Genomic DNA, 15,686 nt, shown 5'->3' on the forward strand with positions numbered 1-15,686 from the left:
ATGTTTTAATTGTTGCCACGTAGCACTTGTCCCAAGTTTAAGGATTTTTCAGTTTCCCATGCTATGCCAGCAAGCAGGTGTACAAGCTGGGAGGGAGCATAGCCAGGATAGCTGACTCGAACTAACCAGAGGGATATTCCACACCACAGAACGTCACGCTCAGTACATAAACTGGGGCTCGTTGGCTGGGAGGGACGGATCACTGCTTGGGCATCGGTCAGTAGGTGGTGAGCAACTGCACTGTGCATCACTTGTCTCTTCTTGGGTTTTATTTCTTTTTTTTTTTTTGTTATATTAATTTTCATTACTATTATTGTTATATTTTATTTTACTTTAGTTATTAAACTGTTCTTATCTCAATCCACGAGTTTTACTTTTGCCCCCCCCCCCCCCCCCCCCGATTCTCTCCCCCATCCCCCTGGGAGAGGGGAGGAGTGAGCAAGCAGCTGTGTGGTGACTAGTTGCTCGCTGGGGTTAAATCACAACAGGAAGGAAGGGAAATTTTTAAGGGGTGGTAAGGAATTAATTCTTAAATTACTTCCTAAAATCTTCAGGCTCAGAATAATCCCTGTTACACAAGTATAAGCAGGACAAGACGTATGTCTTTCAAGAACTCTTTAAATAGCTAATTTCTCCTCTTCTACCAGAACAAGCATGAAAAATTGGGTATATGAAGGACTTAAGCCTATATATTAAATCTGATCCTTATCTACCATAGCAAGAACATTAACGTCCTGCTGAAAGGACAACCATTGCTGGTACAATTCCTACCTTCATGCATAAAAGGCAACACGGAAAAGTTGTTAAATTTTGCCCAATCTGTACAATTTATCAGGGAGAGAAAGTGCACCTGCCACCCCATCTGTCCTCTCTTCCAGTCTTGTCTTCACTATTCTCTCCCTCTGTACCATGCAGGAGGTCTGTGGTAGAAGTGTCAGAGATGTGCCAGAGACATAATGTGGTCCAGCTGTAAGAGATTCCTATATGTACAGGCACAGTAATAATGTGGACTCAAGGGCATGAGCTTGTTATTTCACGTGTATTTTTTCTCCCCCCCCCCCCCCCAATTGTTGTTTTGTTGTTTGCTTTTTTCTGGTTTTAATATGTTATTTTAAGCATGAAAATTATTTATACCATTCAAATGTATGGTAAACATTGAGGTAAATAAACCTCAATTCCGTATGACAACTTTTTTCAAGTATCCTTATAAGTAAATACTTGCAACTAAAACTCTAAGAAATATCCTTCTTTGATGCCCCCTTGTTGTGGTTTAACCCCAGCCAGCACCTAAGTACCACGCAGCCACTCACCCAGTGGGGTGGGGGAGAGAATAGGAAAAAAAAAAAGTATAACTCATGGGTTGAGATAAGAACAGTTTAATAGGACAGAGAGGAAGAAAATAATAATTATAATAATGGTAGTAGTAGTAATAATAATAATTACAATAAAAATAATAAAAGAATTGGAATATACAAAAGAAGTGATGCACAATGCAATTCTTACCACCCGCTAACTGATGCCCAGTTGGTTCCCAAGCAGTGATTCGCCCCCTGCCAACTCCCCCCCAGTTTACATAGTGGGCATGACGTCACACGGTATGGAATATCCCTTTGGCCAGTTTGGGTCAGCTGCCCTGGCGGTGTCCCCTCCCAACTTCTTGTGCCCCTCCAGCCTTCTCGCTGGCTGGGCATCAGAAGCTGAAAAATCCTTGACTTAGTCTAAACATCAGTTAGCAACAACTGCAAACATCAATGTATTATCAACATTCTTCTCATACTGAATCCAATACTATACCAGCTACTAGACAGAAAATTAACTCTATCTCAGCCAAAACCAGGACACCCCTTTCGCTTTCACATGTAATAAAAATGTACTTCACATGAAATTCTCTTTAAAACTACTACTACAAAAAAACAACAGATCTAACACATCTTAAACTAACATTGCTCTTTCAGAAAGCAACTGTAAAGGGAGAAAGGAGTACAAAGGCATCCATTTGGTTTAAGAGATAGGCAGGCTGATCAATACACTTTCCTGATTATTACCATTTGCAATAGATACAATAACCTTTCAGAAGCAAAATATGCACTTCTCAGCTGCCAACATGTCTGTATAAGCAAGCAAGAGGAGGCTCAACTACTCTTCATCTGAAGATCCCATGCTTTCATTAGGAGTTTTCTAAATTTATTTTTTACTTTAAGATCATGAACATCAAAACTGAAACTGACCAGAAGAATGCATAAGTGGTCTTTTCCCCCCAAGGAAAATTTCTATTTAAGGGGGGGAAGTGTAAAGTGTCAAGACAGTAGCTAGGCAGTCCAGATTCCCTGGGACATGTAAAACAGATTGAGTTCTCTTGACACTGACACAAACACAGGACTTGAGCTTTTGCCTCCTTCACCCCACATGACCAATGAACCCTACAGTCCAAGCTGTGTAGAAATGCTGCAGCATTTCATTTTTTTTAGCCCAATTTTTCACAAGTTTTCAAAAGGTTTTGGATTTAGCCTCTGGAAAGATAAAATTTGTTTGTACCACAGCCACTTCCAATATGTGACAAAACCACTTTCTACCAATGTTGTTTTCAGGATAACATAGCAGTCAGTATGCTAACCACATGTTCACAGCACTATTTTAAGGAGTATGTCTTAGAAAGTTCTTGATTGTTTACAATCAGAAATTGAAAACCTCCTATTTTAGTACCATTGATCAACAAATGCTTTCACTGTTATAACAAACGAATATCATACAGTTTAACTTTTCTGCTAGACCCACAATCACTAGAAGGCATAATAGTGAGATAATTACTTGTGTTTATTATTGACCAATGACATTGTCCATTAGCTCTTTACTATGAATGCTCAAATAATACTTTTTGTCTTGATTTTTTTTTTAAACTAAAGAGCAGTCTTACTTTCTGTAGCAGGCCAAAAATCTACCACAAATCTTAAAAATAGCTGCATTCACAATTTCCACCTAGATGAAAACAAGTTTCTTGTCTGAAAAGCGAATGTAAAAGTGACATTATAAAGCTACTAGTTTATTGTTTCTCAGTGCCTCTGGATTAAGTGTGTTCAGTTTAAAAACACCTAGTTTTATCTCCCCTGGCACTGAAGGCTTATCTAAAAATCTTCGGATTAAGACATGCTCTTTTCTGCTACAAACAGTAGCAAAAACAATCTCATAAGTAAATTACATCCTTCACATGAAAACAATTCTGCTGAGATGGACTCTTTATAGGTGACAGGAATAACAAAACTGCATAGTTATCAATGAGGACATTATTTGCTTGTTCTGCAGAACCTAAGTTACTCATGATGATGGCATCTAGAAAGTAAGAAAGTTCATATTCGAAACGGAAAGCAAGCTTGCGAAGTTAGCAACTCTTACTTCATAAATTAGACACAAAAGTTTAAAACTTGTAAAAGTGTCACAACTATCCATATTTAAACCAATCTGTTGTAAAGATCAGAAATCCAAGTTACATTCAGTTTGCCTCCTCCAAGTAAAAAATACATATTCTCCAAAGTGCTTACATTTTGTCATGTTTATCTGGATACCAGAACAATAACAAGCAAGTCTATACTTGTTAGAATATTGTAAAATTATTCCTTTTTTTGAATCACAATCTAACAAAAACAATGTCTCATTGCAAGTGATGCAGCAGTAATTCAGAGAAGTATTTGTCATTACTGCAACTTAGCTCAAAACTACTCAAAATACTCAAGTTACTCAAAAGCAACACGCACGGAGCACTGGCATCTAGTCCTCAGAACTGGCTATTTCACTCTGCAGAGCTGAATCAAATTACTAATGTAGATGTAACCAGTACAAAGTAAAATTCTGCCTATAGAAAGGATTACCAGTAATTTGTAGGGAGCTCCCATCCTCTGCACAATACAGGAGTTTTCAGATTGGCCTTGCAGATTCTACCTGAATTAGCAAAGAGTAAATGGAACAGGAGCAAATCTGTTTGCAAAAGAATTGATTCTTAAGAACAGAGCATCTACACTATACACATACTGGATGGGTGACTATTTCAGACAAGCTGTAGTCTGGACCCAAGACTTAATAGCTACTAGCAGTGAGATTGCCTTTTCTATGCTCCTAAAGCACATCTTTCGGTTTCATTTTATCTCCCATGAATCAAGTTTGTGTGCTCTGAGAATGCTCCACAATGTGAATGAACACTGAGTGGGAGTACATACATGATTAGAACTAAAACACTGATATGGATGTATCCACAGACTACCAAAAATGACAATGATAAATTACACTGGGGAGAGGAGTGAGGTTTCAAACAGCATGAGCAGGTACTTTCAAAGGAATTATGAACACACTGTTCTTACAAATCCAGATTGTAGCCTCTGGTTATGGGACAGAGACTGTGATTCTGTGACTTTGCCAAAAGGGAAAGCTTAGCTTTGGGGCATTTTGCTCTTAAAATATTGGCTGCACATGCACATAAGTCATGATGCTCTAAATGTATAAATACTGCTCAATTAGAAATTCCCTAGCTTTGTCACATTTGCATAGTATTCCTTTAAAGCAGTGTGGTTACTCCCATAGAGAAGAGGTAATGACCACACCATATTCTGCTTCTAGAAGAATCATCTTTCATTTAAATATGCCACTGAAATAGTTATACTCCTCTAAGTTACATATTTTCAGGCAGTTCACACCTTAGATTCCCATTATCTATTCTGCCCTTTGATTCCAGAAGGCACAGGAACGAGCACAAAAACGAATTGTGAAAGAATAGCCAATTAAGCATGGTAATTCACAACTCATTCCTTCAATAAGTAGCAACATACAACTAAAATGGAGGTGTAATAAGTTCAGCAGCTGCTAATGACTGGATAATTGACCTTGGAAATTCCCATTTCAACTAAGCTACTTATCTATTCCTAAGTTTCTCAGTAGACTGTAACTGTTCCACCCATCTAGTTGTTGTAAGTTCCAGGGCAGTATTTACTGTCTTTACAGCAAATGCTCATACTTTTCCAGCATAAAAGAACATCTGGAAAGGACAACCACGATAAAGGAAAAATATTTAATTCCTAAAGAGACTGAGACATACACCCATCTTTTTACTACAAATTAAAAAATAAAACCATATCTTATGCTGACAACAGTAAAAGACTGACTCAAAATGTAGTATTTTTATTCTGCAGTCTGGCTGCCTACAGAAAAATAAAGACTTCAGAACACAGGAAGAAAAAAAAAAAAATTATGCCATTTCTTCCGTACAGGTTGGACACACACATGCACCCCCTCCCCATCATAATGGGGCATCTTTGCTTTCTTCTATTATTCCTTCCTGTAACACAGGAAGTTTTAAAATTAATTTGCATGATCAAGTGCTTCTCAACCCCATAGGGCTTAGGCAACAGAATATACTCAGAAGCAAAGGTGATATGCCTCATGAAGCAAATAATGGTGGCTTCCATCAACGCTATTTTCCAGCACACTGAAGACAAGAAATCTCAAGGTCACACTTGGCCCCAAATCCTCAGGAAGTTACAAATAACCATTTTACCATATATACTTAAAAGAATAAAAAAAGTAACACTGTTTTCCTTCTAATTCTTTCAAATTGTTCCTCTTTCCAGCTGTCTAATTTTCTATCATTCCATCTGGATATGGAAACAACATTTTCACCCATGAATCCACTGTTCCAAAGCTCTGCCTTAACCATGGACTCCAGAAAGTACAGAGAATGTAGCCAAGGCTTCTCATTCCTTATGATTACACGATGGACGTGATCCTTCTTGGACACCACCACCACAGGTTTTAACTGGCATCTAATAACAGGTTGTAACAGCCTTGTTCTGTCTTTTTGTCTGTCACACAATATTTGTCATGATGTACTTAGAATGCTAAGAAAATTAATAATGATCAATTACCTAGACAAGACACGTCGCAATCTTCGTGAATTTTATGAAGGCGAGGCAAGCCTATGCAGGTGAGACCACTAATTTTTTACTATGTACCAGCAAACATACATGCCTAGCAGGCTTCCCTAAACACAAAGTTTGAGATAGCTGACTTCCTTCCGCAGCTTCCTCACATTCCAAAGCCCTGACAAACTTGCAAAGGAAAGGAAAAGCATGCCTAAGGTGTTAGTAAATCCCACCTAAGTAGTAGAGTCGGAGAAAACAGGGATGATGGGCTAAGGGACACAGCAGGAGGCAGTAACAGACAAAGTCTCAAAGAATCAGAGTTAGCCTAATTCTTTGACAAGTATATATAACTGCAGGTTCCACCATAGGTAACTAAAACTGTTATGGCATATTGCAATTCTTAAGTGAGGATTTAGTACTAGTTTCTCAAATTTTTCATCCAGTCTAGCTGCTCTTATTTTGTGACTACCACTCTGGCTAAAACCCACCATGAATTGTTAGCCAGATCCAGTAGTCACTCATTTATTGGAAAGGAGACTGTGAATAAGCAAAAGACAGGTTAACAAATTGCTTGAAGGATTTCTGAAGCGATCCATACCCTGGTCTTCTAAATTTCATCAGTCTGAAAAAAGGAACGTCGAGATAACTGTTCTATAGTGTGTGGGATGCATTGTCTTTCAGAACTGACATAAGACCTTCAACAACCACATATGGAAATCGGTTCCATTTGCTCCCTGGATCCAACTCTATTTGATAATCTGCATCAGAGGTCTGATTAGTCTCCTGAAGAGGAACACTTTTTCAGTGCAAAAACTTACCTATTCAATTCCCAAAACAGCAACACCAACTACTTCCAAAATAAGCCTGAAAGAATTTGAATATTTCCAGATAGAGAACATTGTCTGAACCAGTAGCAAACTTCACAGAATAAGAAATTGTCCACAATAAACTAATCACCATGGTCATGGAGTCCACAATTTTGAAATCTGCCATTAGATCAATCATTTACAGAGAACAGATCTGGTCAGATAATCTTACCCACTGTCATGGTTTAACCCCAGTCAGCAACTACGCACGACGCAGCCACCTACTCACTCCCCCCCACCCAATGGGATGGGAGAATTGGGGGGGGGGGGGGGGGGAGGGGGAAGTAAAACTTGTGGGTTGAGATAAGAACAGTTTAACAGGACAGAGAGGAAGAAAATAATAATGATAATAATAACAATAATAAAATGACAATAACAATAATTCTTCTAGGATTGGAATATACAAATCAAGTGATGCACAATGCAATTGCTCACCACTCACTGACTGATGCCCAGTTAGTTCCCGAGCAGCAGCCCACAGCCAGCCTTCCCCCAGTTTATATACTGGGCATGATGTCACACAGTATGGAATACCCCATTGGCCACTTTGGGTCAGCTGCCCTGGCTGTGTCCCACCCCAACTTCTCACGCCCCTCCAGGCTTCTTGCTGGCTGGGCATCAGAAGCTAAAAAATCCTTGACTTAGTCTAAAGACTACTTAGCAACAACTGAAAACATGAGTGTGTTACCAACATTCTTCTCATACTAAATCTAAAACGTAACACTTTACCAGCTACCAGGAAGAAAATTAACTTTATCCCAGCCAAAATGAAGACACCCAGACAGCTAATGACATCTCTGTGGTTACAACAGATGTTCAGGAATGTTTCTGATGATTTATGCAAATTCTAGAAAAACTGAGTTTCATCTAAGAAGGTTGTAGGTTAAGCACTCAAGTTGTGTGTGATAACCAAGGTACTCAAAACAAGCAACCCATACTATATACTCTGATAGAGAAGCATGTGGCATACTCAGAGTTGCAAGGGACATTTTGATCAAAACTACTTGATATCCATGCTAGAGTTGCATTTATACCTATAGCAGGTGGACAAGAAAGCTAACATTTAAGTCCTAGATATGAGATGATCAACTCCAAGACAAACAAATTATATATGTTAGCAGACTTTACAAGTTCAGTACATACAATATATATCACTCAATACTAGCAGAAAGTTTACTTTCTCTCAAGCAGCTTAGCTCTACTTTCACAGTAACAGACTCTCTGTTGGCAGCAGGTTTTTCATACAAACTAAAACTCATACCTCCAAGCTACAAATACCATCACTCTGCTACCTCCTTTATTTCACCTGGCTATCCACAAGCAATAATGGAAAACCACCAAAGGGAAAGAAAATGGGGGAAAGAGGCAGGAAAAAAATCTGTACCTGAAATGAAGAAGAAGAGATAAACACACAGTTGCCAACAATTCATCTTTCTTGTAATCTCCCCTTCACTTCCACAGTGATTCTGCATAGGAACATGCTAGAACAACCTGCTGCATATGAGGAACAGTCAGGGTGACAGACCAGTAGAAGCTTTTGCAAGTTAACTCCTCTATGCATCATCTGAAGGATTTAAACCTATTTTGTACAAAGACGTTGAAGAATACAGAAAAGGCTCTACACTCAGCTTTCTCAGTTAATAACGCAGACAAGTATATAATGTATTTCACATTTTCCATGAGAGAAGCTGGGTCTGAGTTCACCTTGACAATCTCCCTATATATCTGTTTTCCTTTTCAAAGAACACAAAAAAGCACGCATGTCACAAACCTTGAAGGCATACTGTAAGAAAGCTGCTTTTAAACAAGAGGACTTTATCTTTTTTGAACATGGGATATGGATGAAAAGAGGCAGAATTGAGAAAAAAACTTAATAGAGGCAGCACAAGATCTTCCAGCAACATGCTTCTACACAAGAATACAACCATTGTCAAATAACTATATGTAAGAGATAGCTTGTACTCTGGTGTATGTTCTTTTAAGATTTCTAGCACCATGGTATGATTTCAGAAACCTGGGTAATCTCAGGATTTAACTTACAACTTCATTAATGCTTTCCTATACTAGAGAAGACTATAGTCTCTGAGGCTGGTAATTTTCTCAGAATGCTGGGATCAAGGCAGGGCAGGGGGGTAAACCTCACCAACTTCTAAATAATTTCAAGAAATGCCTACAGAGAGCAAGATTTGCTTTTGTAGACATGCTAACATAGCTACCAGGCCTATGGTTTGCTAGTGTCCCAACACGCATACAGTAGCCATAAACATTAAATGCATGTAGCTGAAGCAGTACAATCAATCTGGGCACACACAAAGCCTGTAAACTACAAACTGGTGTATGTTTTGGATTCTAAAAAGCAAAGACTGAACAAATATTTTCTCATATTCAAGCAGCTATGGACCTCCAGGAGAGACAAAGAATGTTGTCACTGCTTATACTTTTGTGGAAGTTTCAGTAGTCTACCAGAACAGCCTAACTTTGAGACCTATTCTTCCTGATCAAAATGAGGCTAAGAATCGTTTCTTCAAAGGATCAAAGACACATTCATACACCTTACATATGCTTTTACCCAACCAAGAGAATGTGAAGATGAAATTGCCATTCTCCCGAATAAAAGACTGCAATGGAACAAACTGCCTAGCATTTCATCACACAGTTTGTAACACCTTGCCAATGATTTCTGCCTATGCAGAGAATCGACCAGTGCCTCCCCATCTAAGCCCCAAATCCCCTTTTGCTCAAGTGGGAGTTTGACTCTCATTAACTACCTTAAAATGTCTTAATACAAAATATATGAAAATATTTTTTCTCTTGCTAATATGATGCTATGAAAGATAAGATAAAGCAAAATGGTTTAATTCATGGGATGATGCTTAAATAAGCTCTGAATTCTTCAGAGTTTTATGGAAACGATGGTGCCTTGTTCTTTAAATAAGCTGTTGCTGGTACAGTCACTTGATTTGATTCCAAAAAAGAAAGCTAGAAATCAGAACCTTTCCTTGCATTTGATTAGAGAATTTTCTGTGAGGAGTGTAATATGCAGCCCGCTCTTTTTTCTTTTTTAATCAGCTAAAATGTTACAAATGCCGGGAAATAATTTTCAAAAACATTTAAAAGATTCTTAGCAAATTTTTGCAGCCTTCGCTTACATTGATGGGGCAGTTGGTGTCAAAAAATGCTGCAAGTGCTAATGCCAGGACTGCTCTGTTCTACCGTGTACATTTCTAATGAGTAAAAACCACAGTATATCACACACAACCTAAAAAAACAAAAATAAGGTTTAGAACTGCTACTTGACCATCAAGCAACTCAGTTATTTATTTCCAAGGCGGTGGGGTGGGGAAGTAGTTTGAAGGGAGTGAATATTTATGCCTGATTTTGGCACCAAGAGAGAAATACTTCCATTATTTCTCTCCAATGTCACTTCACTTACCTTTAGTTATTTCTTCAATTGTGTTTTCTAAAAGCAAGCTAAAAACGTTCACTCTTCCACAGAAATATTTTTCAGCTGTGAGTGACAATATACCTAGTTTTTGCTGAACTCACTCAACGGCTTTTAGAAAAGGCTCTATAAGCAACTAACTTGGCCTCAAAAATTTCTTTAGGGCTCACCATACTTAAAAACTGCTCTGTTTTTACCTTATTTTTGAGACTTAAGAGATAAGGAGATTAGGAGGAAAGTATGGTTATTCTCATGCTCCAATAGATCATTTATAAGGTAGAATTATTTTTTCAAAAAGTAAGTTCTTAATTTAGGACACAACGTATACCTGCCTCGTCCTGATAACACAGGACAATAAAGCCTTCTAGTCAACAGGCTTGCAATGCCTTCCCTGTGCCTTCTACCGGTTCACACCACAGGCTAGAATCAGGGCTTTCTTCTCTATGACACGCAAGTAACATTGATAAAGCCTAATTGGAAAACATACTTTCCTATGGGTTACATTGCACAGAGAGAAGAGTAGAAGGGGTCCGCAATCAGAAAAACAGCGTATCTTAGAGAATACCAATAACCCCCAAAAGTCTCTTTTCACAAAGATTACAGGAACCGGGGAAAAAAGGCATTATTGAAAAAGTTGTGCTTACTGGAATACACAATCAGTTGTGTACATTCCTGCTTGGTCTGTCAAGATAAGAAGCCAAGTCTGCCTAAGCTGTACTGTTTTAGTAGCACATTAATATGTAAGCAGCCAGATTCTTAATTTAAAATTCACACCTCATCACAACAAATAGTTGCATATTAGCTTGCAGAGGTTCAAACTCAAAAGAGCTATTATTACAATATCAAGGCTACTAGTGTAAACTGATGTTTCTTTTCAAGATTACAAAAAATCCTGGCAAAATCAAGAAAAATATATAAATAATTAATCCAAAACTGCTCTTCTGCTCTGACGGACTCAAAAAAATTAGAGTAACGTGCTGCATAAGAGCGTATTAAACAGTTATTTTTAAAATTACACCCTTTCTGCCACATGCTCAAAACTGAATAACCCAAATAATTTGCCTAACAGTTCTCATTTCTAACAAGCACTTTTAAAGTTGAAAACTCTCCGGTCCATTAAAAGAGCTGAAAAGACATACTTGAAACCAATAACGTGTTAAATTAAATGGAGCAAATCTTCACCAATAACACAGCTACTAGTGCCCTCAGAAGCATCTAATTCTTCATAATTGTCAAGTCCCATTTCACTGCTTAGGAGAGAAACTTTCGTCAACCAGTATTATACTAATGCATGCGTGTGTGCATTGTATCCATAGACACGTGCAAACACTGCTAATCAGCATTAAGTGAGACCACCTGAGTAAAAAAGTAGCTTTTTTTTTTTTTTTTTTTTTTTTTTTTTTTTTAATAGGACACAATGGAAAGCCAACAAGAAAATCACAAAGGAGTCAAAGAGGACCCAGTTTTGGACATAGGCGTTCAGAACAAACGAGTTTTTCACTCAGATATCCAGTCTTGTGGGACCAACAGCCTCTCCCAAGGGGCTCACCTCAGGCTCTCCCGTGGCAGGACCTCTGGGTGCCCCCAAGCCGCAGGCCTTTCTTGCCCTCCTGGCGCACTCACGCTCTACTCAGCGGAGAGGTCTTCCATGCTGCGCGTGTATCTTAAAACCCGCGCCTGCCGTGCTCATCTCATTTTATTACCTCCACCGCAACGTAACCCGTGGCTCAATCTGCATCCGAGCGCAACCCCGCGCCGAGACCCCGACGAACGGCCGTACCTCAAGGTGAACCCTCAGACGGCGCGGAAGCCAGAGCCGGTACGAAGGACGCTAGGGACAGCGACAGCAGCCCGCGAAACGGATACCGACCGCTGAGGCGACACCAAAGGTTAATTTGTGATCCCAACTTTCACCCGACGCCGCCGATAAAACGCCAGACCACCCCGCCTAACCCTTCTAAAGGCGGCAACGAAGCACCGTCCCACCCCTGCCGGGCTCCGAGAGCGGCCGGGGCGAAGAAGCGCCGGAGCCGTAGCGAACAGAGGGCATCCCGACGGGGCTCTCCTCATCCCGCTGCCGCCCAGGCGCGGGGGAGCGGGGAACAGCCTCACCTGCCTGCCCCCGCTCCTCAGCGCCGCCCGGGGCGGGGGAAGGCGAGGGAGAGACGAGGCCCGAAAGCGCCGCTGCCCCCGCCCGCGTCCCACCTGTCGGCGCGGACCCGCGGCCCTGAGGCGCTGCCGGCGGCCGCGCGGGGCCCCGCAGCGACCGTTGGCCCCGGCGAGCGGCTGCGGGGGCTGCGTCTCCCGCCCCCCGCCCCCCCCCCCCCCCCCCCGCGCGCCCCCTGACTCACCGAGAAGCCGGCCCAGAAGGGGCAGGAGTGGCGGACGCGGGCCGAGGTGGTGAGCGCCAGAGCGGCGAAGCTGACGGCCACGATGAGGCAGCCGAGCGCCATCTGCGTGACCCCCAGGGCCAGCATGGCCCGCGAGCGGGCGCGGTGCTCCCGCAAGCGGGACAGGCTGCGGGACAGCGCCGTGGGGCTGAGGGGGCGCGCCCCGCCGGGGGGCCGCGCCGCCCCGCCGCCGCCGCCCACCGGCATTCCTCCGCCGGGCCCCTCACGGCGCGGCCGGCCGGCACCGCCTCCTCCTGCCCCCGCCCCGCGCCCGGCGGGGAGGGCACGCTCCGCCGGGCGGCAGCCGGGCGCTGCGGGGCGGCGGGCAGCCGCGGCGCATGGAAGAGGAGGAGACGCTGCCCTGCCGCGCGGGGCGACCCGCGCGCCCCCGGCCGGAGGGCAGCGGCCGGCGGGGCAGGAGAGGGGCGGCCGCCGCCGCTGCCGCCTCCTCCTCCTCCTCCTCTCCCCGCTGCAGGCGCGGGGAGGCAGGAGGGGGGAGCTGCGGGGCTACGGCGCGCAGCGCGCGGGCGCAGCTCGCCCTCAGCCGCCAGCGGGGGCGGCCCCGGCTCCGGCCCGGCCCCGGGGGGGGGGGGGGTGTGGGGAGAACCCGGAGCCCCGCTCTCCGGTCCGCCGCGGCTCCCGTCTCTCCCGCGGAGGGGAGGGGGAGAGGCAGGGAGCGGGAGGCGGGGGAAGGGTTGTTTACGGCCAATGGCGGGCGGCGGGAGGATGAGCGCCGGCCGCCGGCGGCCCTACAGGGAGAGCGGTGCGTGTGAGGGGAGCGGGCGCCGGCGGTGGGGCCCGGCACGGGGCGCCCCCCCCCCCCCCCACGCGCAGCGGGAGAGCGGCGAGCCGCGGCGGGGGGGAGGAGGCGGCAGCCTCCAGGGGCCGGGCTCCTGTGCGCCGAGGCTCTGAGGGAGAAACCTCTCCCACCTGGGCTTTGTGGAGCAGGGGCAGGGGCAGCCCTCCCCCCCCCGCCGTGTGTGTGTGTGTGTGTGTGAGTGAGGGCCCAGGGGTGGAGGAAGGGAAGAGCTATTGCTCTAAGGCACGACACGACGCTCAGGTCGCATCGTAACCTTTTGGGTTTTTTTTCTTCTCCCCCAGCGAACCACAACCAAGCCTCAGGTTGCAGCGGTGCTTACTACCAGAAATAGATAAAAAGCACCAGAACGAGCGGCTGTTTATGAGAACTCTTCTGCCCTGCTGCTGCTCATAACAACGAGGTCCAGCATGGTAAGGCTACCCACAACAGCTAAAAGCACGCTAAAAAGCCCGTTTTCTGCAGAAGGGAAATCACAGTGATAACCTATTGCCAGCAAACACCTAGGCCTACTTATGAAAAACACACCAACAAACCCCAAACCCGAAAACGTCATCTCACTACATAGCAGTATAGTTTAGGTAGTAAAAGTGTTCTGGGGTTAGGGGTTGTAGCACCATAATTGTCTATAGCAGTGTAATTTTTTTTATACAGGAAATGATATGTGTAATCTACATACCTGTAATACTGCAATATTCATATAAAAAAATCCCAAACAGCATATGTAAACCAGACTTAAATCTTTGCTTATGAGATGCCTTCCCTCTTCTTTCAAGAACTCATCTTTGCATAAAATAGTTTGTTTCCTGGGGAGGTGGTAGTGGGGAAGTATGCCTTGACAGGAAAGCATCAAAAGATTAAGTCCCCTCTTTTTTCATACAACATTCAGTTATTGTATTGTAACAGGGGAAAAAAACCAAACCAACAAAACCAGCTTGCCACTTCCAACTTAAATCACTGTCCGTGCCACAAAACAGGTTAGGATAGCAGACAATAGTACTGTCACCCCAACATAGCTAAAATACTGCTCCAGTACATGCGCAAGTAATATTTCAATAAGATCCAAAAAGCACCTGACAAAACTCTACACTGAAGAGACAGCTGTTCCGCTACAAGTTTTTTTTGTAATGCAGAATAGTACTAAATTAATACTACTAGTAATCAAAAGAAGAGTTAGCTTACAATGTCTTAGTTTCTCAGACCAGGCATGAACAGAATGGGAGTCAGTTAGAAACAAAACACCACCACCACCACACACACCCTTGGCCCAATACTCAGCCTCACCTGATATTCCTGAATTGATTGCTGGCACAGGAGCACTACATACCATCTGAAAGCCCAGGTGGAACAGCTAAACGAAAGGGGGTGGAGATGTATGGTACTAGATCACACTGAATTTTTGTTCATGCCAGTTCACACTAAAACCAACTTCTACTTGTTTTTAATCAAGTAGAGCTGTTTGCTATCCAACACTGAAAACATGACTTCAAAATATATCTTTCAAAGTCAAGGAAGAGTCTGTGTTATAATATTCTGCCAAACAGCGTGAAAGGGGCTAGCAAAAAGAAACAAAACCCAGCACCAAACTGAACCTGTGCAGTCTTCATAATTAAGCAGCTCATTCCCCAGTCAGGCAGAAATGCTTAAGGTTATTCAACAGCAGGACAGTTAGAAACCTTATAAAGAATAAATGCACTTAAACCTCTATCTGGGCGCTCTCATTCAGGAGTAAGATGGCTCTAGGGCTTGGAGAAATTAGGACACATTACACCAGGGTGTGAATTTACATCTCACTAACTCCCTGTGCTGATACTATTGTATGCATTAAGTACAAAGCAATTTACTTTCATTTCCAAGGACTTTCTAACCAGCACATACAAAAAAAAATAAATATAAATCCACATTTGCAGCAGTCCAGAGGAGGATCTGGCATTGCAAATCCACATACTTAACCGATGGTCTGTGAACCTCACATGTGGGGTAAGCTCTCAAATAATCAATGTGTGCACTGCTTCCAATATGGCAAACTAAGGCTACCAGAAAACAACTGTTTTGGCTTCCAGTAAGAAGCAGATCACATCTTGTTCACTCCAGTTTTCCTGAGCATTCAGGTGTAGATAGATATTGCTCTGAATTGGCTCTGGATTCAATTCTTGGCTTTCTCTGAAGGCTCTCAGTTGCTGGATTTGTTTGAGAATGATTTGAGGGCAATTTGGGACATATTATTGTCCCTAACTTTAAATGCAGTTATTTTGCTGAAGATTTTTA

The 15,686-nt window shown here is 43.0% G+C and overlaps 1 protein-coding gene across 4 annotated transcripts in view; it reads right to left on the minus strand.

Annotated features, from left to right (window-relative positions):
* ENTREP2 (endosomal transmembrane epsin interactor 2) overlaps positions 1–12,829 on the minus strand; it is a 179,865-nt gene extending 167,036 nt beyond the window's left edge. For all 4 annotated transcript variants that reach the window (XR_007507562.1, XR_007507563.1, XR_007507561.1 and 1 more), the window contains exon 1: positions 12,563–12,829. Coding sequence is in view for 1 of the 4 variants with exons in the window: in XM_049813334.1 (XP_049669291.1) it covers positions 12,563–12,808 (246 nt within the window). In the remaining 3 variants the exon portion in view is untranslated. The remainder of the gene's footprint in view (positions 1–12,562) is intronic.
* Between the last annotated feature and the right edge of the window lie 2,857 nt (positions 12,830–15,686).

This window comes from Accipiter gentilis, chromosome 10 (genome assembly GCF_929443795.1).
Source record: "Accipiter gentilis chromosome 10, bAccGen1.1, whole genome shotgun sequence".
NCBI lineage: Eukaryota > Metazoa > Chordata > Aves > Accipitriformes > Accipitridae > Astur > Astur gentilis.